Source organism: Hippocampus zosterae, chromosome 13, assembly GCF_025434085.1.
Source record: "Hippocampus zosterae strain Florida chromosome 13, ASM2543408v3, whole genome shotgun sequence".
Lineage (NCBI taxonomy): Eukaryota > Metazoa > Chordata > Actinopteri > Syngnathiformes > Syngnathidae > Hippocampus > Hippocampus zosterae.
Window position 1 is genome coordinate 6,265,866 of NC_067463.1, and position 25,591 is coordinate 6,291,456.

The 25,591-nt window shown below is 42.8% G+C and overlaps 2 protein-coding genes across 2 annotated transcripts; one reads left to right on the forward strand and one right to left on the reverse strand.

Annotated features, from left to right (window-relative positions):
- Nucleotides 1-1,778: 1,778 nt before the first annotated feature.
- ncf4 (neutrophil cytosolic factor 4) lies at nt 1,779-17,481 on the reverse strand. Its single transcript, XM_052084503.1, has 10 exons — nt 17,295-17,481; nt 16,590-16,674; nt 16,345-16,504; nt 13,075-13,145; nt 12,511-12,638; nt 11,352-11,400; nt 5,739-5,837; nt 3,800-3,951; nt 3,604-3,669; nt 1,779-2,030 (listed from the first exon to the last, which is right to left on the reverse strand). Exons 1-10 carry the CDS (start codon nt 17,327-17,329, stop codon nt 1,820-1,822), a joined length of 1,056 nt encoding a protein of 351 aa, XP_051940463.1. The 5' UTR covers nt 17,330-17,481; the 3' UTR covers nt 1,779-1,819.
- Nucleotides 7,394-25,591, forward strand: pvalb7 (parvalbumin 7). Its single transcript, XM_052084525.1, has 5 exons — nt 7,394-7,560; nt 24,407-24,475; nt 24,875-25,004; nt 25,079-25,188; nt 25,304-25,591. Exons 1-5 carry the CDS (start codon nt 7,554-7,556, stop codon nt 25,327-25,329), a joined length of 342 nt encoding a protein of 113 aa, XP_051940485.1. The 5' UTR covers nt 7,394-7,553; the 3' UTR covers nt 25,330-25,591.

Below are 25,591 nucleotides of genomic sequence, written 5' to 3' on the forward strand. Positions count from 1 at the left end.
GAAAACATGAAGGATATTTGCAAATGACTTATCACATTCACAAATTCCCAAATATCCACAATAAAATTTCCCAGTCCAGAAATATTTTATATATTTTTCGACAGAAATTGCATTTTTTTATGCATTTATTCTACTGCTTTGTGAGTCCGAGCATCTCGTTTACCCCCAACTGTCAAAGCAAACTTTTTTTACACCTTTTTCAAGGTGGCTATTTTGCATAAATATCACTGAAAGAAAGAAAGAGAACTACACAGAATTTGAACCTTGGCTCACTGAAAATTTTTTGCAGATCATACTGTGTTCTGTGAAAGACGAAATTTGATCGTTCTTTTTTTTCGTTTTCGATAATGTTCATAAGGATGCAATGTTATGTGGAGGTGTACTTATAAAAAGTTTGGAGGCAAATGGTACAATTTGTAGTTGTGGAGGAGAGTTGGGGGGGGGCGCAAAATATTTTCTTCTTCTTTTGTAACAGAAAATAACTGAGAAGATCTGCCCTGGAGAAAAAGGGCATAAAATTAATCCCTTTTGCAGTGTCTCAAAAATATATATATTTTTGTTGTTCTGTAAAAATGGCACCAAACAGGGCGCGGTGGGTTGCAATATTGTGCTTCCTGAGTTCTGTGTCAAAATGTCCTGATAAATTTGGGGCTTCTATTACAGCTCAGATCTGGCAATGTTGTGGGATCACTTCTGGAAAGATTATTATCATTATTATTTTGCATTAATTGTTTATTTGCAATGAGTTAGAATTGTTCACTTTTGGCAGCAAGTGAGCTACAGTCATGAAGGTGACTTTGAGATCAATGAGCTGAGCAACTAACACTAAATATATTGACAAAAGCAATACTTTTTTTCACAGACAACTTTTTTTTTTTTTTGTGAGAAGAACTTCATGCAAAAAATGAGCATAGCCCCGGGGCTCAGACCGAAACCCCGTTACATTGAAATGCACAAAGGCGACGAAAAAAAACCCCTTCAGCCTGTCATGTTTTTCACATCAATTTTTCACATCATGCTGAAGACTTATTGATTTAAGTTTATGCCATACTTGTTTGGTAGAATTTTGTCAAGTCATCATTATTATTGTAAAACAGAATATTTTTCTTTGTTTGGATAAAAATGAGATGTGTTCAAAAATAAATGGGAAGAGACCCTCGGAAAATATAAGAACACATTAAATCGCCATTGCGATATTCAGAAAAAAATGCCCACTAGAAAAATTTTCTCACTTGTACAGCCCAAGTGGAAAGCTTTACAAAATGTTTTTCCACCTGAGTCGTGGAAGTCAAAGTTGTGCATCAGTCATGACAGTATCAAGGCTCACGAAGGCTGCCGATACTAGTCACTGAGAGTCATGGTGCCCTCTTGTGGCCATTCTGCTATCAGGAAGTAAATAGCATGGATGGTTGACGAGTGGTATTGGTTTCTTGGTATCGGTATCGCGAATACTGATACTGAAATCGATTAGATAAAAAAGTGGTATCGAACATCCCTCATTGTGAGATTATTTCTCGATAGCTGTTCACTGTTGTGCGCTTCATGACACACTAGCACATCCACAGTTGTAACTGATACGCTTCTGTGACATCACTACTCAAGTTTTTGAATAGCTGCCAATGGATGTGACCGCTATGTATAAAAGTATAAAAGTGTGACTGCAACTTGCCTGCATTCCCCTGTCCCCCCCCAAAAAAAATAATTATACTGTGTATATATATATATATATATATATATTGTGTGTGTGTATTGGTGAGCAAACTTGAAACAATCAAATATACTAGTGAATATGGTTTATTATACTAACGTAAGAATGGTGTCACGCCTCCACATTGTAAACAGAGAGGTCAGAGGCCATGGTCACGAGCAGTTCCCACGGAAACTGATTGACAGGCCTCTGGACCGCCCCCGCTGCCTGACCTCGGCACTCCTTGATCATCAGCAGCACGTCCTCGTCATCCAGCACACGGATGAGGTCGCCCTCGCCGTCGCGATAGTTCAGCGCGATGTCATCCACTGTGAACACGTCCCTGATAAAGACACACACGCACACGCGTGAGCGCACATGCTTCAGTGCAGCGGTTGCCATGGAGATGAAAACAATGAACCGATCTCGCGTTGGATTAATGATGCTTGGTAAGACATTACTTTCATCGTTCTTTTTATTTTTAGCCTGGAGATACATTTTTTATGAGGAGATGGTAGTTTTTTTTCCTTTTTTTTCCCCATAATGTCCTTTTGAGTTTAACACACTATTGTAAATATATCGGAATCATATTAAATATCCATTCCCCACATTTGAGTGGTGATGATTATTTTTGTTTCTGGAGTAGCTTTCAGATGGGAATTTTTTAAATCGTTAAAAAAAAAAAATGAAGACTCAGCGGGGATAGGCTTCAGCACGCCCGCGGCCCTCGTGAGGATAAAGGGGTGGGGGGGGGGGACTGTATCAATGACTATACTTATGAATTATCAACTACATTTCAACATGCATTTTAAAGTGCAAAAAAAAACAAACAAAAAAAAACATTGCAGTGTCAGTCAAAATAGTGGGACCTGGGGTGCGAACACAAGAGAGGCGAGTAGAAATGAAGTGATTAGGGAACAGGCTCGGGCTAATCACGTTAGCACGGCCGAGCAGCTAACGAGCAGACACAGCGCCGTAATAAGCACATTGCGTGCGGGCATGTTGCTACGCCGCTCCGTGATGAGGGCACGGAGGGGCTTGCGGGAGGAGAAGGTCCCTCGAGAGCTCATTTGATGGGCACCCCGTGATTGGCAGGCATCAGTTGAGAAGCTCAAGGTGAGTGTGAGTGTGGCGTGGCAGCACTGTGGAGAATGAAGGGGCTTCGAGAAATATTTTCTTGTTTATTTCAAGCCTCTTGCAGCTGTTGCAATGTGTGTTTATTCAAATTTAGGGAGGATAAGCACTTCGGAAAATGGATCGATGGATGTACAGACTTAAAAGTAGGGCTGATAGATTTGGAAAAATGATCAGAGATTTGGTTTTTGCCTTAATTTTAGGCTGACGCTAAAATAAAGGAAATACAGCATAAACTCAGGTGAAAGACAGTTTCTGTCCCTGCTTCAATTCGAGACACTTTGACTTGCAGTCTTTTTAGTGTTCACGATGACAACTTCACAAAATTAAAAAACAAAACAAAAAAACAAGTGTGGCGTAAACATGAGTCATTAAATGTAATAAATCTCAATTGGATTTTTGAATTGAATTTTAAATTTGACTGAAAATGACATTCTACCGAATGGCAATGTCTATTGCGCATTCAATCAATCGTTCAGCCCTATTTAAATGGATTCTTTTATTTCATGAAAGTCGTTTTAAAATAGAAGGAAACACTTTTGGTAACTTGATTCGTCCTAAATAAAACAACAACTATATTTTCCGTGATGAAAGTACAGCACCCTTGATATGGGAACCACCAAAACCCCGTTGGACATCCTGCGCCACAACTTCGACCGACTCCGATATGGTCTTACTCCACGTCTACTTGCAGCCCCCAGACGACACCGCTAATGGAGCTCATGCTTTATTATTTCAGTGCCCCTTCTAAAAGAGGGACAAGTGTGGAGAACGACAACTACCTCATACGAGACATCAGCTCCTTGTATGTTGGCTGGATGTTGAGGTCCTCTTGAACGCACACGTCTCTGCAAGTGCATGCATACACACACATATGACATTTACAGTACATCCTGAGGACAACTCGCCCATTTTAAAGTAGCCAAGTATTCAGAATGCACAGTATAAGCCTGAACAAAGATAAACATAGAAACATACCTGGCTTGGATTCCAGAGGGGGTGAGCAGGTAGCATCGCAGGCAGCTGTAGGTGTGGCCTTCTCCTTCGCCCTCTGATTCACTCTCCGGGAGGGGCTTGATGATTTTCACAAAGGATTGTGGAAAAATCCCCGTCTGGTTGTTGACCGTGCCCTGCGGGGGGTAATAACAATCACAGATAAGTGCGAGGGATTCGCACTCATGGAAGTCTGACTAATTGGCTCGCGCAGGATACATGACAATTAGCATGTAAGCCTTTGTGAGTACACCCTCGTGTGCGTGTGTATGTGTGCGAGAGAGTGACTCTAATGGGAAACGTAAAGTAGTCGGAAATAATTAAATAAAAGTAAATAAACCAATTATCACTTTTCAAGACATTCCTTGACCTCAAAATTGAACGAAAATGGAATCAAGTTTCCCATTGGAAATAACGGAAGTAGAAAAAAAATTCCATTTAAAAAAAACCCCAACAACAACAACAACTTTTTTTGCTGTACAGCCATTGTATGATTTCACATTTGCACAGTCTTAGCAAGTGAGAAAAATAAGTCTACCGTCATGAATATTGAATGGTGAAAAACTCTAAAGCGCACATTCGTCATTCCCTTTAAATGTGGCCGACTCACATCTGACAGAGACGTCGCTATGTGGAAAAGGACGATCCGTGCAATTTTGTTTTTGGCCACACGTCAATCCAGAATGAGCTGGTGATAACCGCCGGTGACTTAAATATGGTGGCAAACTTCATGTTGCAATAACCCCCCCCCCCCACGCGACCTTCCACCCTGAGTAATAATTTGGAAGACTTTTTATTTGACTCGAGTCAAATTACTCTCAAATAACGATCCTCTCGAGTCCAACTTTTGGCTACTTTACCAAACCTTTGCCATTTACGACTAAACCCTGCTTCAAAACGGTCACGGCGCGTTCGGTTTTGGAAATATATTTTTAGATGACGCTGAAGCAGCGCCGCAGGACAATAAACAGATTATTGCACGTTCCCCATTAGCATTATTGGACGTGTGTGCAGAGCAGCCAGAAGGTAAAAATAAGACGCAGATGAGTGCATCCTCCACGTTCGCTTTGTCTCCCCCTCACTGCGGTCCCTCCATCGCACCCACCTCCGGTTACTTCATCGTATGAGCAGCTTTTCCTGGTGCCTGCACACGACACACTACTTCTTTGATTCATTTGTAACACCAAATAATGAGGGTTTAGCTACACAATATTTTAGCATGATGTTAAGATTGCAGCATTTCAGAGAGTGCATCCGTCAAGGCGTCACTTCATATTTTTCCCTTTTCTGAGTTGAACTTGATTTACTAGTGGCTAATCCGGGTCCGATTGACTAAGGTTTTGCGCTGCAGTAAATGGTGCATACCTGAGTGCTCACGCAAACGCGGAAGCTGATCTACTAACCGGTCACAGCTCCTTTTGGGTCTGCCGCACGCACAATGTTGCCACGCGGTTCATTTGCCGTGTGTACAGGCAGGGAGTGGTTGCAATTTGAGAAATTAATCCTGTGCAATGTTACTGATCAAACTTGAAGACAAATTGCAATGGTTAGTTGAAGAACCGCTGAAGCCAGTCACAAGAAGGAGTCATGCCACATGATGGCTAATGATACAACTCTGCTCATCTTTGTTCCTTATTGCTGCATTTCAGGGTGAAAATGGGTGCAGGCCTTTGCCAAGGGTGGGCAAACGCATCCAATTGCCACATACAGTTTTTTGGGGATTTGACAGAAGCAAATCAGAGCTCATTTATAAACTAGAGTACAGTGGACAATGTTTGTAGCCTATTGGTGCTTATTTTGATGTCATAAAAGAACACCTTCCTTTCCAGCAGACCAGACAGGTCGGAAAGGACCTCCCTCCCCAAACAATCCGTCCACCTAACCCCACAACCTCCTAATGCCCTTGTAATGCGTTTTAGAATACCTCCAGCCAGTCTGCGTTGACTCGATGCAGCAGGAAGATCAAGTCTCCTCTCTTCAGGTTTAACTCTGCCTTGCTGCTGCCACAAAAGTCAAAGATGGCCTGGCGGCAAGAAGAGAAACTGTATTGAGTCAAAAGTGGTCTTGCTTCATCTGCCGAGGTCAAGAGTGTCAGTGACGCAAAGAGAAAAAGGGTCATGTGTCATACAATGGAACCTTTAAAGACGTCAGGTCAAAGAGCACAGCTCAGCAAGCATTGCAGGATTGACATACACTTTGTGTGTGTGTGTGTGTGTGTGTGTGTGTGTGTGTGTGTGTGTGTGTGTGTGTGTGTGTGTGTGTGTGTGTGTGTCTGTGTGTGTGTGTGTGTGGGATTTATGGCTTTTTTGCAAAGTGTGACTTCAATTCACACCCTTCATGGAAAATACCCCAAAAATAGTGAAATAAATAGCAAATATTCGAGGAAAACAATCATAAAACCGGCACGAGTAGAAAACAACACCATCCCCACAAAATACGACAATTCAAAATAATTACATGAAAATAATGCCAACGTGGCAGTAAGTGGGTGTGTCAAATGAATGATTTGATTAAAACATTTTGTTGCTTAAATACACAATTCATTCATTCATCTTCCGAGCCGCTTGATCCTCACTAGGGTCGCGGGAGTGCTGGAGCCTATGCCAGCTGTCTACGGGCAGTAGGCGGGGGACACCCTGAATCGGTTGCCAGCCAATCGCAGGGCACACAGAGACGAACAACCATTCGCACTCACACCAAGGGACAATTTAGAGTGTTCAATCAGCCTGCCATGCATATTTTTGGAATGTGGGAGGAAACCGGAGCACCCGGAGAAAACCCACGCAGGCCCGGGGAGAACATGCAAACTCCACACAGGGAGGCCGGAGCTGGAATCGAACCCGGTACCTCTGCACTGTGAAGCCGACGTGCTAACCACTGGACTACCGAATACGACATAATTACATGAAAATAATGTCAACGTGGCAGTAAGTGGGTGTGTCACATGAATGATTTGATTAAAACATTTTGTTGCTTAAATACACAATTCATTCATTCATCTTCCGAGCCGCTTGATCCTCACTAGGGTCGCGGGAGTGCTGGAGCCTATCCCAGCTGTCTACGGGCAGTAGGCGGGGGACACCCTGAATCGGTTGCCAGCCAATCTAAATACACAATATTTTATTCTATGTTGATTTATAGTCAACTTCAACTGGGAGTGAGAAAGACGCATCTTCGAGCAAGCACACTTTGGGCTCTTATTTCAAAAACTGTTCTTAGCGAGAGTCTTTGTTTCCTCAAAGTGATGTTATACACCCGTCTCCCATTTCTCAACAGTGAGAGGGCGAGCACAAGCACTAAGGAATATTTTCAAAGGCAGTTTTTATACATGTCTTTAAATCCATTCAATATCCACATCTACCCAGTATGTGCATTGGGAAACCAAACCCAACATTTTGAAGTGAACATCATCGGGCCAAATATTAAAAGACGAGCACAGAGGAAGCTGTGATGAGATGAGCCGCACGTCAGGGCGCGTGAGACGACGAGCTGGGCGACGCGGCAGCAGCAGCAGCAACAGCAGCAGCAGAGCTCAGCTGGCCAAAAAAAGAACACGGAGCTGCGAGAGCAGTAGGAGGGAGGTAAAGAAGAAGAAGAGGCGGAGGAGGAGGAGGAGAAGGAGGAGGAGGTGGGAATAGTGAAATTTAAACAGAGGTACGGGTCTGACAGATCACTGCTGCCTTTGCTGTCTGCTTGGCTCGCAGCGAGTGAGGAAGATCGGGATCAACTTCACGGGACGATGTGTGGTGAGCAACTTTTTGTCTTTAATTCTTTTCAACTATGTGACTATTATGAAATGCGATGGAGATTGTGTGCGTGTTTTGTGTTGTGTGCGTGTGACTTTAATCCCCGTGTGAACAGAATAAGAAATCGGTACGAATAATCAGACGCAAAATAATTTGATCGTAAGGACACCAACACACTCGAACAAAAAATACGTCAACTTTTTCCAATAAAGAACACATCTGACTCCGCATAGAACTTTTGTGGCATTTCTGGCTATAATTTGCAGGTGTTGACGGCACAAACTCCTTTAAATGCTCGGTCGACTCTCTATCGATGATTGTTGAATTTGCTTGGTTTGGTGGCATCCGAGTTCACAAGTAGAGGGGGAAAAAGTCCATTTTTTGTGGGAGAACAATTTAGGTTTATTTCTTTTATTTTTGTGCGTTAAAGGTGCTACTTTAGCAAATGAAAAGTAGCAACTGAGTGTTATTTACATTTTATTTCAATGCAATGAATTTTAGCATGTGAGACAAGCACATAAAGAGGAGGATTCAAAAAGAAGTCATTATATTCATTTCGGGTTTTTTTTAATTGTTTTGTTTGGGTTGAAAATGCTGTTTTAAAAGTAAAAATGTAATTTTGTTTAATTGTATTTTGATATCATTTTTCATGTACTATTGCAAAAATGCACACACATTTTTAAATACCTTTTTCTGAAAAGAATTTTCCACAGTTGGTCAGATGGAATTATCTTTTTACTCACAAGTACATTTCTGAAATGTTGGACTTTTTATGTTACATATTTATTTATTTTAAAAATAATTTTGAATACAACATGTTCTTTATTATGTCGAAATGCTGACAAACGAGTAAAATGTATTAAAACATTTAGTAGTTAAATCTTTTTTTCTTACTACTACAACAACGTTGGTGGATTTTTCTTTTTAAAGTGAGTTGTAATTATTTTTACGTGAGAAAATGCTGATACACAAGTTAATAAGTACACATCTTTAATTTTTATCTGTCAAATCGATGATTATTATTGAGTTTCTTAACTCGATGATGTCGGACTTTTTCCCTGAGAGTTTATCGGACCGAGAGAAATGTTGAAGTCAGCTTTTACAAAGGCCACTTAAGAGTGTAGAAAGACTCAAATGATCACCTTATCAGTAATCTATGACAAGCCTGATAACAACGTGATTGGAGAAAGCATTGCTATGATCAGTTTGGCGTTCATTCACGGATGTGTTGGCAAAAAAAAAAAAAAAAAAAGAACCCACTAGGCAAGAAACATTAGCAAGATGTTCCAATAGAATGGAGCAGTTCAGTATTGTTGCGCCGGTGCGATTCGCTTGCATAGGGAACGGCTGGAAATGACGCCTGGGTTGAGCCCGGCACAGGAGCAATCATCGTGCACAATTAGACGTGCGCCCACCCGCCCTAACAAGCTTGTAAAAAAGCCTTTGCTCCTTGATTAGCGGCAGCCAGGAGGGAGCTGGCGTTCCCTCGGTGAAAAGCCGCGAGAGGAATATGTTATGAAGCCTGTACTGTAGGACTCTACTGGAGGGAGATTTGACTCGCCGGATTGTCGGTCCTAACTACTGTACCTGCAGGCCAATTCAGAACTGCCAGCCATGTTTCCATGGTTACAGCTGGCAACCGTGTCAAGTGAAAAGAATCCTCACCATTTCTGGCACACTGAAAGCGACGTGAGGAAGGAGCGAAGCTTAAAAGTTTTGAGAGAAGCGAAGGGGCTGCAGAGAATTAAGAGCAACGAGTGATGCGATCACAGGAGCCAATCGCAAACGAGGCAGGAGGAAGTAGTGACGATGCTGAGACTTGAAACAACTTTGTGACTTCTGATTGTTAAAAAAAAATAGAATTAAATAAAAAAGACTGTGGCCATGCTGCAATGACATCATTGATCACTCGCCCCATGCAGGGTTCTTGCAAGCTGTTCCAGGCCGGTGGCTTTTAGGAGATGCCAGGAGAAACCTGACATTGATGTATTTCAATGACTCAACCGTAAGCCCCTGCAGATGCTGCAATGACACGTCAACTTCCTGGAATCTCCTTAACTCTTTCATTCCACAAGACGTACTTGTATGTCTATTTAAAATTAGGCCCCGCCTACCAAGGACGTACTTGTACGTCTAAGTCTTTTTTTTGCGTCAAAGAGAGGAGGGTCTGCTGCAATCTGCGAATGAGAATAAGCCATTTGCATTGTAAATCATGTTAAAAAAGCGACCAGTAGGTGGCAGTGGTGCCTCACGTGCTTGAAATGCATGCTTTTACAAAAAGCTCTTTTTCTCCGTTTTTTTGCCCAGGAATCGCCATTTTCATGAAAATTTGCCATCTTGTAATGCCGATTGCTGAAGAATAGGAAAAGAAACTATTTTTTTTTCTGCTGAAAGCACAGAGTCCAAACTTTATTTTGGTAGACTCCATGTTTATATTGCATTAGAACCAAATATTCTGTGGGCCTTGCAAGATCAGTCAAAATCCAGTAAAACGCTGGGATTGAGGGGGTTGCTCCAGTGAAAATGGCTGGGATTGAAAGAGTTAATTGGAGCTCCCGGCTTTTCGTCAAAAAAAAATGAAAACGAAAGAAACAAAACAATAAGGAAAACTGCACGAGTTTGGACGATCAGTTATTTCACGTCAATTATTTCCATCCATCATTCAGGCTTTTGATTGTGCCAAATGGTCTTCCGTGCCCCAGACCTGAGGTCCCAGGGTCTCACACCCCTGTCCAACCATAACCCCTTCCAGGCCACCTCGGGTCTGATTTTTTGCCGTGTGCTATCACGATTTCCGAGCTCAGACTTGGTGTATTTTGTTCCTGCGACTTTGACGTTTGGTGGTTTTGACATTTCAAGAGGTGCTCATGGTCGGGATTTGCCAATTGTCATTCAAAAATGGTGCTCATTTAATAGCATGTCTATAAGGGCCAATTAAGTTTCAATCGAGGGACCGGTTGCGTTATTGCTGCATCGGTGTATCAGAGTAGGGTGGAACTTGGCGCCCCGGGCTCGCCGATGAGAATTGTTACTTGGCGAACGCTTTTCATAATTGCGAGAACACGAGATGCAAGATGAGCGCAGGCACCAAGAGGCACACCAATGGGGGCACTCGGTTGTCAGAGAGAGAACGATCTAAAATGTTGTGTAGGCTGGTAGGGTTGTGGGTAGGATACACCAAGTTTTTCACTGCTGTGTGGGAGAGAGAGTGAGGGAGAGAGTGAGAGCGATGGGCGAATAAACTTGAGAGGCTCAGCTCGGTTCGCCAATGAAAGACCGCTGGATTGTGTGCGTGGAGTTTTTTTTTTTGGTATTGAATGCATTCATTTCTCTCTCTCTGAATTATCCCGTGATGTGTTTTTATTCATTTTAACACTCATGTAACAATCCCCAGAGAATTTATTTGTACTCGGCTCCAAAACAGTGATTCCCAACCACGGTAACTTCGAGAGATTACAAAAGTGAATCTGGAAATGATTTCATCTCACCGCTACAAATGAATGAAGACAAATAAATGATCTATGTCAGTCACATATAGTGACAAAACAATTACATGCTCCTCCACTAGATGGCAGGAATGTGTATCCATCTGATGCGTTCAAGCCAAAGGTGGGGCCAATTGTATGACAACGATCAGAACCTCTTTCAACTTCACAAGCAAACGCTGTTCATCCTTTACGTTTGTGTATTGATTTTTAGTTTGAATGTGTGCACCTGGGTGGCCGTGGGGTATGGTAACCACAGCAACAATCCGAAACAAATACAATAAAATACAGTAAGTGCGCATATACCTCAGCCCTTGGTGATGAGAAGAGGTCTGTCTTGGGTTTGGCTGTCTTACTAAAAGATCAAGAAAATGCAAATTAACTTACAATTAACACATGAAGATTTTGTCCAACATGGAATATGGTTTCAAAAGTGGAACAAACACCATTCCAAGAGCAATATCACCATTAGAACAACTGCGCCGCAGGGGTCGGAAAAGGGCATGTGTGCGAAGGAGAAGTAATGGGACTCAAATTTTGCATCATTTCCTCTTGAGAGCGTCTCCCCTTACCACATGTTCTCCTGGTGAAACACGCCATGCGCGAATCATCCAATGGCTGCGTAGTTATCGCAAATAAGGAAGTAAGCTTAGAAAAGAATGACTTGTTGAACAAAAACGCGTGTGTGTAATAAATACGCACACACACACACACACACACAGAGCGAGAGAGAGAGAATTGTACCCTTAAAAATTAAAAAGCTTTCAGATGATTTCATATTTTTGTTTAATTGAATGTAAATGTAGATGCACATGCGGCAAAGAATATTAACAATATCCAATAATATGCGAATAATAAGGTTTGTAATTATCATACAACGTATTGTATTAAATTATACACACATATATATATTTTTTTTTCCTAATTGAAAATGTTAAAAATATACATATAATTAATTTGCCCTGTAAGTGTCACAAGGTTCTGGCAAAGCAAATGCCTCAACTCACTACTACATGCAAATAAAAAAAGCAAATAGGTGAGTTTTTCCATTCAGATAGATCCCCCAAAAATCTGTGAACGAGCCATTTCACAAATGCTGAATCGCGCCTGGCAGCGAGTTCGTTAATGTCAAGAACGAGGGCTCTCATTTTGTTCCAGACGCAAATCTGATGTGAGCCTTGAGCCTGCATATAAATTTGTGTACGACAGAAATGTCTGCACGCTCTCATCTGTGAAAATAGAATCCGTGAGTGTTTGACTCTATTTCGAGGAGACACTGAACACGAATTCCTTTGGGGAAATTGCTTGGAAAGCCAAACAAACTGCACCTTCCACAGCTAATTAGATTCATACAGGCTTTCAAAGGGGCTTGTGAACGCAATTGTAATTTTGCTGGTCATCTTGAGAATTGTTTAAGCAATTCCACCGATGGTGCTTAATGAGATATATGGACAGAGGGGCTCACATTTTGCGGGTGGGCGGTCGCAGACGCCTGAGAGCTCGAGGCTGGTGTTGACTGTCCTGCTCCGTCTGGTAGAAGAACATCCTGAGATCCTCATCCAGCAGCAACCACGTCGGCAGACCCAACAGCCTCTGCAGGGGAAAGGAGAGGAGGAATGTGCGGGGAACGGGGGGAGGGGTTGTAGGAGTCTAGCGAGGTGGAAGGTGCGAAGCAGGAAAAAAAAAACGTAGGTTGCGGCCAAACAAGCACGGCAAGTGGGTGGGAGAAGACGACGTGGTTTGAGCGTTTTGTGTGTTGTTGTTTTTTGGGCTGCACGCAATGTGTCAAAAGTCCCACAACTGCTGTCAGTCAGGCGTGATGTGGGCACGGGGCACAATGAGAGAGAAAAGAGAAAGAGAGGGAGAGAAGAGGCGACGCCTACGTGCGCAGCTTCATCTGCAAACTGATGCTTCGGTAAACGTCGGTGCGGCATCCACCTACAGCATCACTCAGCCCACTTATAGGTGAAGGCGCACAAGTTGGAGCGAGCGGAACAAGACTTCGCTCTGACTCGAGCGCCGCGATTACCTTCATGTACGTGTTCAGCTCGGGGATTCGGCTCTCCGCGATCTCCCGCTTGTTGCCGATGAACACTTTCCCTGGAGACAGAGAAATGAAAGCATCATGAAAGATAAAATGCAAAGAATTAAACAGTTTAAACAGACCGTCAATACTGGTCAGTAAGCTGCAGTAATATTCGTATTTGTCTACGTGTGTTGCTTCATCGTCTGTGTTCCAATATCCATTGCATTAAGGCAGGGGTGTCAAACTCATTTTTGTCGTGGGCCACATTTTATTTATTGTTTCCCTTGTAGGGCAGTTATGACTGAAACCAAATTTAAAAGGTCAATAACAGTTTATTCAACTATTGTTTAAATTACTGTCATGAGGGGGTTGGTTCCAAGAAAATGCTTGTAATATGTCTCTTATTTATTACAGATGAGAATTTATGAGATTTTAGAAAGCATCATGCACGTTGACATGCTTGATTTGCTTCCACGGGCCATATAAAATGACGGGGCGGGCCGGATCTGGCCCCCGGGCCTTGAGTATGATACCACTGCATGAAGGGTTATAACAGTTCAGAGTCGATGCTAGTTTCCTTTGCCTGTCTATGACATTTAGCTTTTTTTTTTTAATATTAAAGTGGACATTTCAGTTAAGTAGCTTGGTTAAATATAAAACATGTAATTCTTTATTTTATGACTAGTTTGACAGCAGCAAGTTAAATCGGGAGTGGTGATAAAACAGCTTGAAGAGTGCACTTTTTTCACTATGATCCAAACTACTGCTTGATGTGAAATTATTTCTGCCCTTTGAAAAATAAATGTATGTTCAATTTCATTCAAACGCAGTCCGTTTTCGAAAGTTGGCAGTCACCCTGTAATCCTATTTGAGAGTGAATCAACAGCACCTCTGCTTGGTGCAGACATGTCGTGCATGCCATTTAAACTCCCTTATCAGTACTGGAGTGCTCCAATTTTTTACTAAAAAAAAAAAGTACCACTAAAATAATATTTAGCGGTCGTGACCAACATTAAAATATATATCCAGTATGTACTCACCGGTTTCTAAAATGAGGCGTAGATTAAAACAAAGACAAAAATCTCAAGATGACACAACCCCTCTAAGTCCAGAAAGGATGAGGCGGCGCAGACTAAATCACTCCCTAGGCCATTTAATGCTGTTATTAAATCCCATTTAGCCCACTCCTAATGACCCTCGGCCTTAATGTTCAGCTCACACTCAATCAATTCCTCCCCCTCCTCCTTCTCCTCTCATTCACACTAAAGCAGTAAATGACTCAGCCACTCTGCGACAGGAGTTCGTTTGAATCGAATCAAATTGTCTTTTCTAACCTTCATCTTTGTAATGGCAGTGATTTGTTTCACAAAATCAACATGGCTGAAAAATCCTGGATTACATTAAAATGACTAGCCAAAGGAGAATCATTCTGCTATTTAATGACTTGTTTCAAAGGGCCCGACAAGACCATATGCCTTTTTTTTTTGTCCATCCTGCCGCCTGACATCCTATCATCCCATGACTGAAACCCATCAGATCTAATATTATCCTGCGGATTCTTCCGTGGCAAATGCTAAAGTTTGTAGAAATGTTGAACGCTCCCTCCCTCCCCTCCCTCCCTCAGTCCTCCCATTCGGTGATGGAGACTGATTGAAGTCGTAATGTATTCCTTTTACGCAAAAGATAAATCATGATGGGGTAGCATCCATTCAAAGTGCTTTTAAAGGTTTTGCCACTTTTGACTTTCCCAAAAGGTGCAATAGCAAAATCAAAAAGGCAATACACATCTGAAATGATTACTATGGGTGATGTTCTATTCAAATAGTGCCCGAATGAAATTCCAACCAACAAAATTAAAAGACAAAAATCTTGTGGGATGGAAAGAAATAGGACTTTTAGCTCACATGGTCAACATAGATGGCTTGCTGCCCAATGGAAAGGGTGTACGATATCTCCAAATATTGATCTTCAAAAATATATATTTTCTAGATCAAATTAAAAAGCAAGAAGAGTAGCTTTTTCATTGCACCGGGTTACTTAGCAATATTACACCCACCCGATGTTAAAAATAGTCCGTCGTTGCGAAAGGAACACTGATTTGTACACAACAGCAGCACCTCACCAGAGCAAGCCAATGAAATTGTGACGGCTAACACTAGCTAGCATAGTTAGTCATCTTTTTATGCTATGGAGCTAGCCCGGTGTTGACTCGTGTCAAACATTTATGGATGCAGCAAATGCAGTGTTGTGGCACAAGACATAACATGCCTGACGTCACGTATCTATCCAAACATTACTAGAACATGATTATCAGAAGTTAATCCTTGAAACACCTCGAAATTCTGCCCGCAACACCAACTTGTGCTAACAGGAAGTGTTTTAGCCACTTTTTTTTTTTGTCAAGAAAACAGCTTTCGTAAAATAAGGTTAACATGTTGTTGGGTGGGCAGGCAGTCCAGAGGCCCAACTTTTTGTGTAAACTTTTTTTTTTTGTTCTTTTAGTCAGTTTTCGATATATCCCCTTTAAATTTAAATATACACTTTTTAATCTAAATATACACTTTTTAATCTACCTTTGCCATGTGAAACTCCTAATAGAGGAGCTAAAGTTTGCTTGCATTTCGTTACCTTAATAGCATACGGTAATTGCCCAAGTCATAACTTTATTTTATTTTTTACATCTGTCAGTTATTGCTATACAGATGTTCTTTGTCTGATTCTCATTACAGCTTCTCCACTACACTTAATCTAGTTTAACAACAAGTTATTGCCCTGCTCGCAGAATCATAACATTTCTCGACAAGCTTTTGGTATTTTTCACAGTTGGTTGCAAAATGATGAAGCACTGTTGTAAACTTTGAGGATTTGTCAATTAGTTTGCTGAAGACTTCATTACAGTCGGCTTGGAGGCTAACCATAAATCAATTATTGCAAAGAAAACACAACATCGATTGGCTTGAGTCACCGCAACTGCTAATAAAATACAAATGCATGACACCCCATCACTTTCATGTTTGTCACCATTCTTAGCGCTCTCTCCCGGGTACAGAGCGTTTAAAAAGCTTCCTGTGGTGCAATCAACCGCCGCACCGATTGAGCAAACAGGTGCGCCGCATCTCCAGCAGTCCGCAATCAAAGGCCAAATTGTTTTCGAAGCTACTTTCTGCACACAATAGGCACAGAAACAAAAAAGAAACTTTTTGGATGCCTGAATTAATAAGTCATCTGAAGCTAGCTATGGCCATGACCGAGATGGTATTTTTAAATAGATACCTGGAAGTGTGGGCAACACACAGGTGTTGGGACCAGGTCTGTCTGGGTCCTCTGGAGCATATCTAGACTCCAGGACCTGGTGCAGGCTGAAAAACTCACGGTAGCGCCTGTAGATGAGATACTTGCTCCATCCTTTGGTTTTCACCTCAACAACAAACCTCTGCCATAGTGGATGGAAGACGAAGACGTTTTCGAAGTCACTGTAAAATGTTAACAACCGTCTCGTTTTGTGTTTTCAAACTTACAAAATAGTCGATGAAGCCTTTTTTTTCCTCGATATCTGCAATGGTGGCGCTGATGGGGACGTTATTAGGCAGCTGGTCAAAGTCACTAGGTAACAGGAAATGCTTCATGTTACAATCAGTTAAAGTACAGTTACAATTCCATACATCATGTACTGACAATTTTAGATTTTTTTTGTTTTTGTCATTTGTATCCTCAAGGGTTAATTGAGTTCAATGAAATAGTCATGTAAGAAATAATCAAATTCAATGAAAAATGTATACCGTAGAATTGGCAAGTGGCAATACATTGTCCATTGTAATAAGCATGTTTGTAACAGCTAAGACGATCCAAACAAGTTCAAGAAAAGTGAGAAAACAGAAGCAATAACAATAAAAAAAATCAAAAATAGACATAACGGCAAAACATATGTAAATATTATGAACGTATTTCTCGAGACATGACCTGGGTTGACCCATTTTTAATATCTTCACTATTTTAATCATGATAAACTTCTATTTTGTATAGAGAACTCCAGATTGCCATGGTTTCACCATTCTAAAATATATTACTGAATTAATAATTTTGTAATATTATTGGTGTATAACTACAGTATGCGCATTTTAAAAAGGTGTGGTCTCTCCTTTCGACGTGAAAAAAAAAAACACTGACACGCACGGATTCAATGTGGACCTCCGCCAGTGAAAGAAACATATTTGTAAACTCACCTTTTGTAGCGTAGCTGCTGCGGCGGTAGCGACATGGCCAAAGGTGTCAAACGGCGTAGAAAGCGAACAAAATGGTTTCAAAAATGTGAATGACTCCGCAGTAGAAAGAAAGAAGCATCAGGAAGTGAGAGTTCCCTCTGATGATGTTCCGCACACTAGACCAAGGGCGTACCAGAGAGAGGCTACAACCGGGAAGTCTGATGCGGTGCTCGTCTTTAAAAAACAAACCAAAAAAGGGAACTTTCAGTACACAAATATAGTACAACTAATAACAATTGATCTGTTAAATAACTTTTTGTAAGCGAAATTGCTGTTTGGAAGTATAAAGACAAAAACAATACTTCATTTGGAGATATGCTTTCATGATATGCTTTCATGTCGTTGAAGTACCTGTACTTAAGTAACCAACACCATTTAGTATTTTTTTTCTAAAATTGTTATTTATAATAGTAAAATAAAATGTATGGTAAAAACAAATGCAGGCTAATTTATCCCCAAAAAGTTTGAAAATGCAGGATAGCAGAGGTCAATGGTTCCCAAAATGTTTACAGCACCTCAAAAGTACAGGTACTGAGCTCTTCAAGTACCACCATACCATACTGACCAACATTAAAATGCATTAGTGCAGCAGGCCCAAGCGTTTGTCAAAAACAAAGCACAGTATCCAGTATTTATTTGAAATCAAATGTTTTTATGAATGAAAGCATTCGATTCAAGTGTTGTACACTTGAAATGTACCAGTGGTGATCAGTAGAAAAAATATATATATTTAGTTTATGTTTAGTTAGTTATGCGGTCGTAGTGACCGAGCGCAGCTCTGCATATTGAAGAAAAAAAACCCCGACGCAGACGTGAAGTGGTTAGTAATTACGTATAAATGACACAAGATGGTGACAAAGCACGTCAAACGAAGGGCATCATAAACCATCAAACTTATATTATTACATAAACTGTTGAGTGACGATGTATGCCACTGGCATTAAGACTATTTTGTGTGGAGGGATACCGTGTTATGGGGTGTATATAAATAAAGGGGGTGGAGCTTCCTTGCAGTTCGCTTCTGGCAGTGACGATGCACTGAGGCACGTCGGGTGTTCAGCGACCACAGAAAAATAAGAAACGTCTCCAGTTTTGTGCCTCGAACTGAGTGTAGTCACCAGCAATGATGCCTACTCATGAACAGCGAGAGACTTCCGCAGCAGAAGATTCAACATAATTGTATTCAGTACTATAATATTCACCGTCAATGAGGCTCCACAATAGTATTAGCGAACACACTCGCGTGTAAATAACATTGTAGCACAAACTGACATGGGGGGGAGGATTATTTTGGTATAAAATCCAGAAAATCGTGATGTTCGTACCCCACCTGCAATGTGCGAGAAATACTTCTTTGTCATGGCTGACAAGTCAATTCATTGCATTGGAATCAAACGTGAAGTGTGATGCAAAGTGAAGGACAAACAACCCAAGAGAAGTGTTTGGCTGCATTGTGTGCCACCGCAGTGAAAAGATGTGCTTAAGCACACACAAATACACAACGCATAAAAAAAGTTGAGTTTCTTGTAGCTGGCAGATGCCGCTCGCTGTGAATAACGGGCAATGAGTTTTCAAGCGTCTATTCACTGTCAAGGCCGGGAGGGAGCACTGAAGCTTTCATGTGCAAGTCAACACACTAAGAAAGGCCGAGTTGTTTTCACCCTCGCTGTGGGTTCGCTGTGGATTTTGAGTAGCTTGGGTTGCTTTTACCCACGGTTGGGTTAATTATTTTGACCGAGCAGTTTGGGTTGAAGGTTGGGCTTCCCTTTTTTGACCCAGCACTTGGGTTACTTTCAACCCACCAGTTTCAAGAGTGAAAAAAAAAATCACCCAAATGTAATAATGTGTTTAAGTTGTGACATCACATTTCATCATTCATGCCCCCGGTCCTCGGGTGAATTTTAGGCGATCGTTTTTAACGTGTTTTTCGAATATGCCTTCTTACTTCCTCAAAAGGAGTAAAGGAGAGCCACAGTCGCTGCCACTATTTGCAATGTGTTGTTTGAAAAGTCAGTCTTTAAGTTTAAATGTATTTAAAATGGATTGGCAAACAATTCAGGGTGGACCGTTGGGATAGGCTGTAGCACGCCCAAGACCCTCGTGAGGATAAGTGGATTGGAAAATGAATGGACGGATGGATAAATGTGCTGGAAAAACGTTATTTTTAATATGGTCTCTATATTCACTTTTTGCGGGTGGGCCTGGAACTTATTATCTGTGACGAACTGAGCGTGTGTATCAGCAGCTGTTATCTATAATAGTTAATCACTTTTCATTGCAGGTTACAATATAGATGTGAAATTTACAATTTACTGCGTCATTACATAACAAGAGGCTGGCTGCGTAACAGGCCAAACAGGCAACAACTTGGTGGATTCCTTTTTAAAAACGCGCCCACAGCCGCCCTCACACGTAAAAGCCTTAGTGTGCATGCTAAATATACCGTGGTTAGTGCGCGTGCATATTTGGCAAACAGTCTCCCACTCAAGCTGCTGACTGTAGTTAGCTTCGCTGCTAATGAGCCAATTACAGTACATGCTTGACTTATTGCGGCTGGAATAGCAAAATCGACGTCTGAAAAAAATTGCCTATTGGGTTGCTTTGTGATACTGTGTATATATTAGTTTCATTTAAAAGAATGCAATGAAAATGTTAATAATGACTTGAGTAATCATTTTCCCGGATACAAGCGGCCGAAATGAGTTTTCTCCGCAGGGTGTCCGGGCACTCCCTTAGAGATAAGGTGAGAAGCTCGGTCATCCGGGAGGGGCTCCGAGTCGAGCCGCTTCTCCTCCACATCGAGAGGAGCCAGATGAGGTGGCTTGGGCATCTGATTCGGATGCCTCCTGAACGCCTCCCTGGTGAGGTGTTCCGGGCATGTCCCACCGGGAGGAGACCCCGAGGAAGACCCAGGACACGCTGGAGAGACTATGTCACCCAGCTGGCCTGGGAACGCCTCGGGATCCCCCAGGGAGAGCTGGAAGAAGTAGCTAGGGAGAGGGAAGTCTGGGCTTCCCTGCTAAAGCTGTTGCCCCCGCGACCCGGCCCCGGATAAGCGGTAGAAGATGGATGGATGGATAATCATTTTTCGAATTAGATTTTTATGGCTGTTCTTGGAAGTCTGGAGACATTGTAGAAAATGTATAATTTTCAACAACATATTTTGTTCAATAGAAATGTCAACAAATTACATGATCAAAATTATTTCCAAACTTCTGATGAAATAATCAGACATAACTGCCAATGGGAGATATATATATATATATATATATATATATATATATATATATATATATATATATATATATATATATATATATATATATATATGAAAAATGGGCTACTGGAACAAAGCGGAGATGGGCGAGATGCGATAACATGGCTCTGTTGGAATGCTACTACTCAAGCAACCCTAGTCAGCGGGTTTACATGCAGAGAATGTGGGCTAAATGGTTACTTCGAAACCCACAGTCACGGTTGACCACGAAACAACTAGTAGCTCAGTGTTCCAACATCCACAAACGGCAACTGCTGTCACAACTTGAGATTGATGAGGTACAACGCAGGTTCCATGGTGAAGGGCCCCAGGCTGCCAGATCAGAGGAGGAGGTCATACAAGAGATTGGGAGGCAAGCCCCAATGAATGCAGATGATGAGATTGGGTGGCCAGCCCCAATGAATGAAATGCTGAGCGAGGCAGCAATTGACCTGAAAGCTAAGATCATGGCGAGAATGAAAGCTGGGCAACCTAGAAACCGTTTACAATGGCTATGTGAAGTACCATGTGAAAGTCTCATAGAAAGTGTGAATGCAGCACTGAGGGCGATCCCTACCGTAATGATCACAGAAACCAATGAGCTGATATACGCTTCAGCATCAGTGATCCTGGAGACTCTGGGCTATAAGTGCAACCATGGAAGCCATGAGATACGTTACCCACCATGGAAAAGACGGTTGGAGGCTAAGATCAAGGCGGCCCGGAAAGATGTGAGTCAATTGACGGAGGCCCAGAGAGGTGTGATAAAAAGGCCGATACCCGAGAGGTACATCCAGATGACCATACCTGAAGCACTCGAAACTGCCAAACAAAGGCTCCAAGCCTTGTCCAGTCGCCTAAAGCGGTACACGAAAGAGAATGAGGCCAGACGAATAAATAGGCTGTTCACAACACAACCTGCGATAGTGTACGCTCAGTGGCAGGGTCCTAACAACAGAGCTGACCCACCAAGACTGGAAACTGAAAGGTACTGGAAAGGCATATGGGAGAAGGAGGTTGCACATAACAGCCGTGCACAATGGCTGGTGACCCTGAGAGAGGAGCACAGCAACCTCCCTGAACAGATCCTAGTTACCATAACAGTAGCAGACATACAGGAAAGAGTCTCAGATATGAAGAACTGGACAGCACCAGGCCCGGACATGGTCCACACCTACTGGCTAAAGAAACTCACAGCAGTCCATGAGCGCCTAGCAGTACAAATGAACCAGCTGCTGAGGGATGGGACTCACTAAGAATGGCTAACCGAAGGGCGAACGATCCTGATCATGAAGGATCCCTCGAAGGGTGCAGCCCCATCCAACTATCGGCCAATAACCTGTCTCTCCACAACATGGAAGCTCATGTCAGGCATCATTGCGGCTAAGATAAGTGGACACATGGATCAATACATGAACGAAGCACAGAAGGGCATTGGTAGAGATACCAGAGGAGCCAAACATCAGCTCCTGGTTGACAGAACAGTCGCACAAGACTGCAGGTCCCGACGTACCAACCTGTGCACAGCTTGGATTGATGACAAGAAAGCCTATGACTCGATGCCACATACATGGATCACTGAATGCTTGGAGTTGTATAAGGTGAACAGGACCCTAAGAGCCTTCGTTGCGAACTCGATGAGGATGTGGAAAACCACACTTGAAGCCAATGGCAAGCCACTTACCCAAGTGTCCATCAAATGTGGCATATACCAAGGTGATGCACTCTCCCCACTGCTGTTCTGCATAGGACTGAACCCCCTAAGCCAAGTAATCACCAAGACAGGCTATGGATACCGCCTCAGAAATTGAGCTACAATCAGTCACCTCCTCTACATGGATGACATAAAGCTGTATGCTAAGAGCGAAAGGGACATAGATTCCCTGATCCACACAACCAGGATCTACAGCAGCGACATCGGGATGTCATTCGGGCTTGAGAAATGTAGTCGGATGGTGACTAAGAGAGGAAAGGTAGTCCGCACTGAAGGGGTCTCACTCCCTGAAGGAACAATTGCAGACATTGAGGACAGCTACAAGTACCTCGGTATACCACAAGCCAATGGCAACCTCGAACTGGCAACAAGGAAAGCGGCTACGGCCAAATACCTCCAGCGAGTGAGGCAAGTCCTAAGAAGCCAGCTCAATGGCAAGAATAAGACCCGGGCAATAAACAGCTATGCCCTGCCAGTGATCAGATACCCTGCAGGAATAATAAGGTGGCCAAAGGAAGAGATTCAGACCACGGATGTTAAGACTCGAAAGCTCCTAACCATGCATGGAGGGCTCCATCCCAAATCCAGCACCCTGAGACTGTACGCAAGCCGAAAGGATGGAGGCCGGGGACTAGTGAGTGTGAGAGCCACTGTCCAGGATGAAACATCCAAGCTCCATGAATACATCAAGGAGAAGGCTCCAACGGATGACGTACTCAGAGAATGTCTCAGACAATGGGGAACAGAAGATGAGGCGCTGGAAGAGGGACCATCATGGGAGGACAAGCCCCTACACGGAATGTACCACCGGACCATAACTGAAGTGACTGATCTCAAGAAGTCCTATCAGTGGCTAGAGAGGGCTGGCCTGAAGGACAGCACAGAGGCACTCATCCTGGCTGCTCAGGAGCAGGCCTTGAGCACCAGAGCCATCGAGGCCCAGATATACCACACCAGACATGGCCCACGGTGTAGGTTGTGCAAAGAGGACCCTGAGACGATCCAACACATAACTGCAGGGTGTAAGATGCTGGCAGGGAAAGCCGACATGGAACGGCATAACCAGGTGGCTGGCATAGTCTACCGAAACATCTGTGCGGAGTATGGACTGGAAACCCCAAGGTCAAAATGGGAAACACCTCCGAAGGTGGTGGAGAATGACAGAGCGAAGATCCTGTGGGACTTCCAGATCCAGACTGACAGGATGGTAATGGCGAACCAACCAGATATCGTGATCATAGATAAAGGGCAGAGGAAAGCCGTTGTAGTGGATGTAGCGGTCCCAAGTGATGGAAACATCAGAAAGAAGGAACACGAGAAACTTGAGAAATACAAAGGGCTCAGAGAGGAGCTGGAGAGAGCCTGGAAGGTAAAGGTGACAGTCGTGCCTGTGGTGGTCGGAGCACTCGGGGAAGTGACCCCCAAACTAGATGAGTGGTTGCAACAGATCCCGGGAACAACATCGGACATCTCAGTCCAGAAATGTGCAGTGCTGGGAACAGCAAGGATACTGTGCAGAACCCTCAAGCTTCCTGGCCTCTGGTAGAGGACCCGAGCTGAATGAGGGACGGACACCACCCGAGGGGTGAGATGAGGATTTTTATTTTTTATATATATATATATATATATAACCCTTTCATACACCCCGTAACCTGATAACATGGTAAGCTGTCCACTGTAGTAACTACCCCTGAAAAGGTTCATTTCAAAACTATGCAACTAACTGCCCAACGAGGGGAAAGTGGGACGGCTCCGACTTGAGATATTTCGAAAGTCTCTTTTAGAATTTTTAAGTTGAATGGTGCATAACTCTACAAAGTTGAATGGATATCAAGTCAAGTCAAGTCAAGTCAAGTCAACAGTATTTATAGAGCACTTTCAAACAGCCATCGCTGCATACAAAGTGCATATCAGTTAGGGCCTAACCGATATCCATTAAACGGTTAGTCCAGTGCCTAACACTGGACTGACTTACGAAACTACAAATCAAAACATGTGCTTGAGTGAATCTCGTATCTTAGACCGTGTTACATTGGCAACGTGTCCCGTCCTCACAACTCTGTGTGAACCTGATGCGTTTCCTCTACGTGTCCATTCCTCTAGCTGACAGGATGGTGATGACGGACCTGTTGAAAGCGGAGGAGATCAAGAAAGCGCTTGATGCCTTTGCAGGTTGGATTGGTGTGCAGTACTGTGAAAAAAAAATAGACATTTATCACATCAAAGGGGGGTTTCAAGCTTGAAATGTTAAGGCCATATAACGCATTTGGGTTTAAGCTCATACCTTTTATCTTTATTAGCGTAGTCGTTTAGAAACTGCATTTTATGTTTACTTGGGTTGACTTTGATGAATATTTCAGATTGGTTTAATAATCTACAAATGAAAAAAGTTTTTTTTTGTTGAATTCACCCTAATTGATTTAATCAAGTGGCCTTAACGGATTTTGCTCAGCACAGAGAAAACGTGCTCAAATTCTGGACAATTATTGGTGTGTGGGTAGCTCGCTTAGTGCCGAAAGACCACTGGATGCATATTAATGGACTCTTTGGTCGACTTGTTTTGCGGAGTAGCAGAGACATTCGACCCGAAAAAGTTCTTCGACTTGGTGGGAATGACGGCAATGTCGGCCGAGAGCGTCAAACAGGTCTTCCGGGTTCTGGATGTGGACGGAAGTGGCTTCATCGAAGAGGAGGAACTCAAGTGAGGCAAACATGAGAAAATAGATGCCAAGTGTTTTTTATATAAGCTGCGGAGAAATATTTTCTCTTTTGTAGGTTTGTGCTGAAGGGATTCTCAGAGGACGGCAGGGACTTGACAGACGATGAGACGAAAGTGTTCCTCAAAGCCGCAGACAAAGACGGCGACGGCAAGATCGGCATTGACGGTGAGAGAAGGGAAGCTTTTTGCCTCCGTTGTGTTCCACTTTAGAGATCCCACTGGATTTTTTCCCAACAGCGGTATCACTGTGCATGTTCCCGAATTGTGTCTCATTCATTCAGAGTTTGAAGCGATGGTGCACGAGTAGGAGACAGCGGGATATCCTCCTCCTTCTCCACCTCCCTGAATTCATAGTTTGTACCTGTCACCATCAAACTTCTCTCACCTCCCCGGGGGGAACCTACGCATGGAGTGGGACTGGCCTGACCGCTCACCCACGACACCAGGCAGCATCCTACAGGAGGTGTTACCAAATTTGGGTTTCATTTTTTTTTTTGTTCGGTATCAAATGTACTTCTGTATCGGGTAACAATCATTCTTGATGAGCTCATAAAGATAGCTTGGTGCTA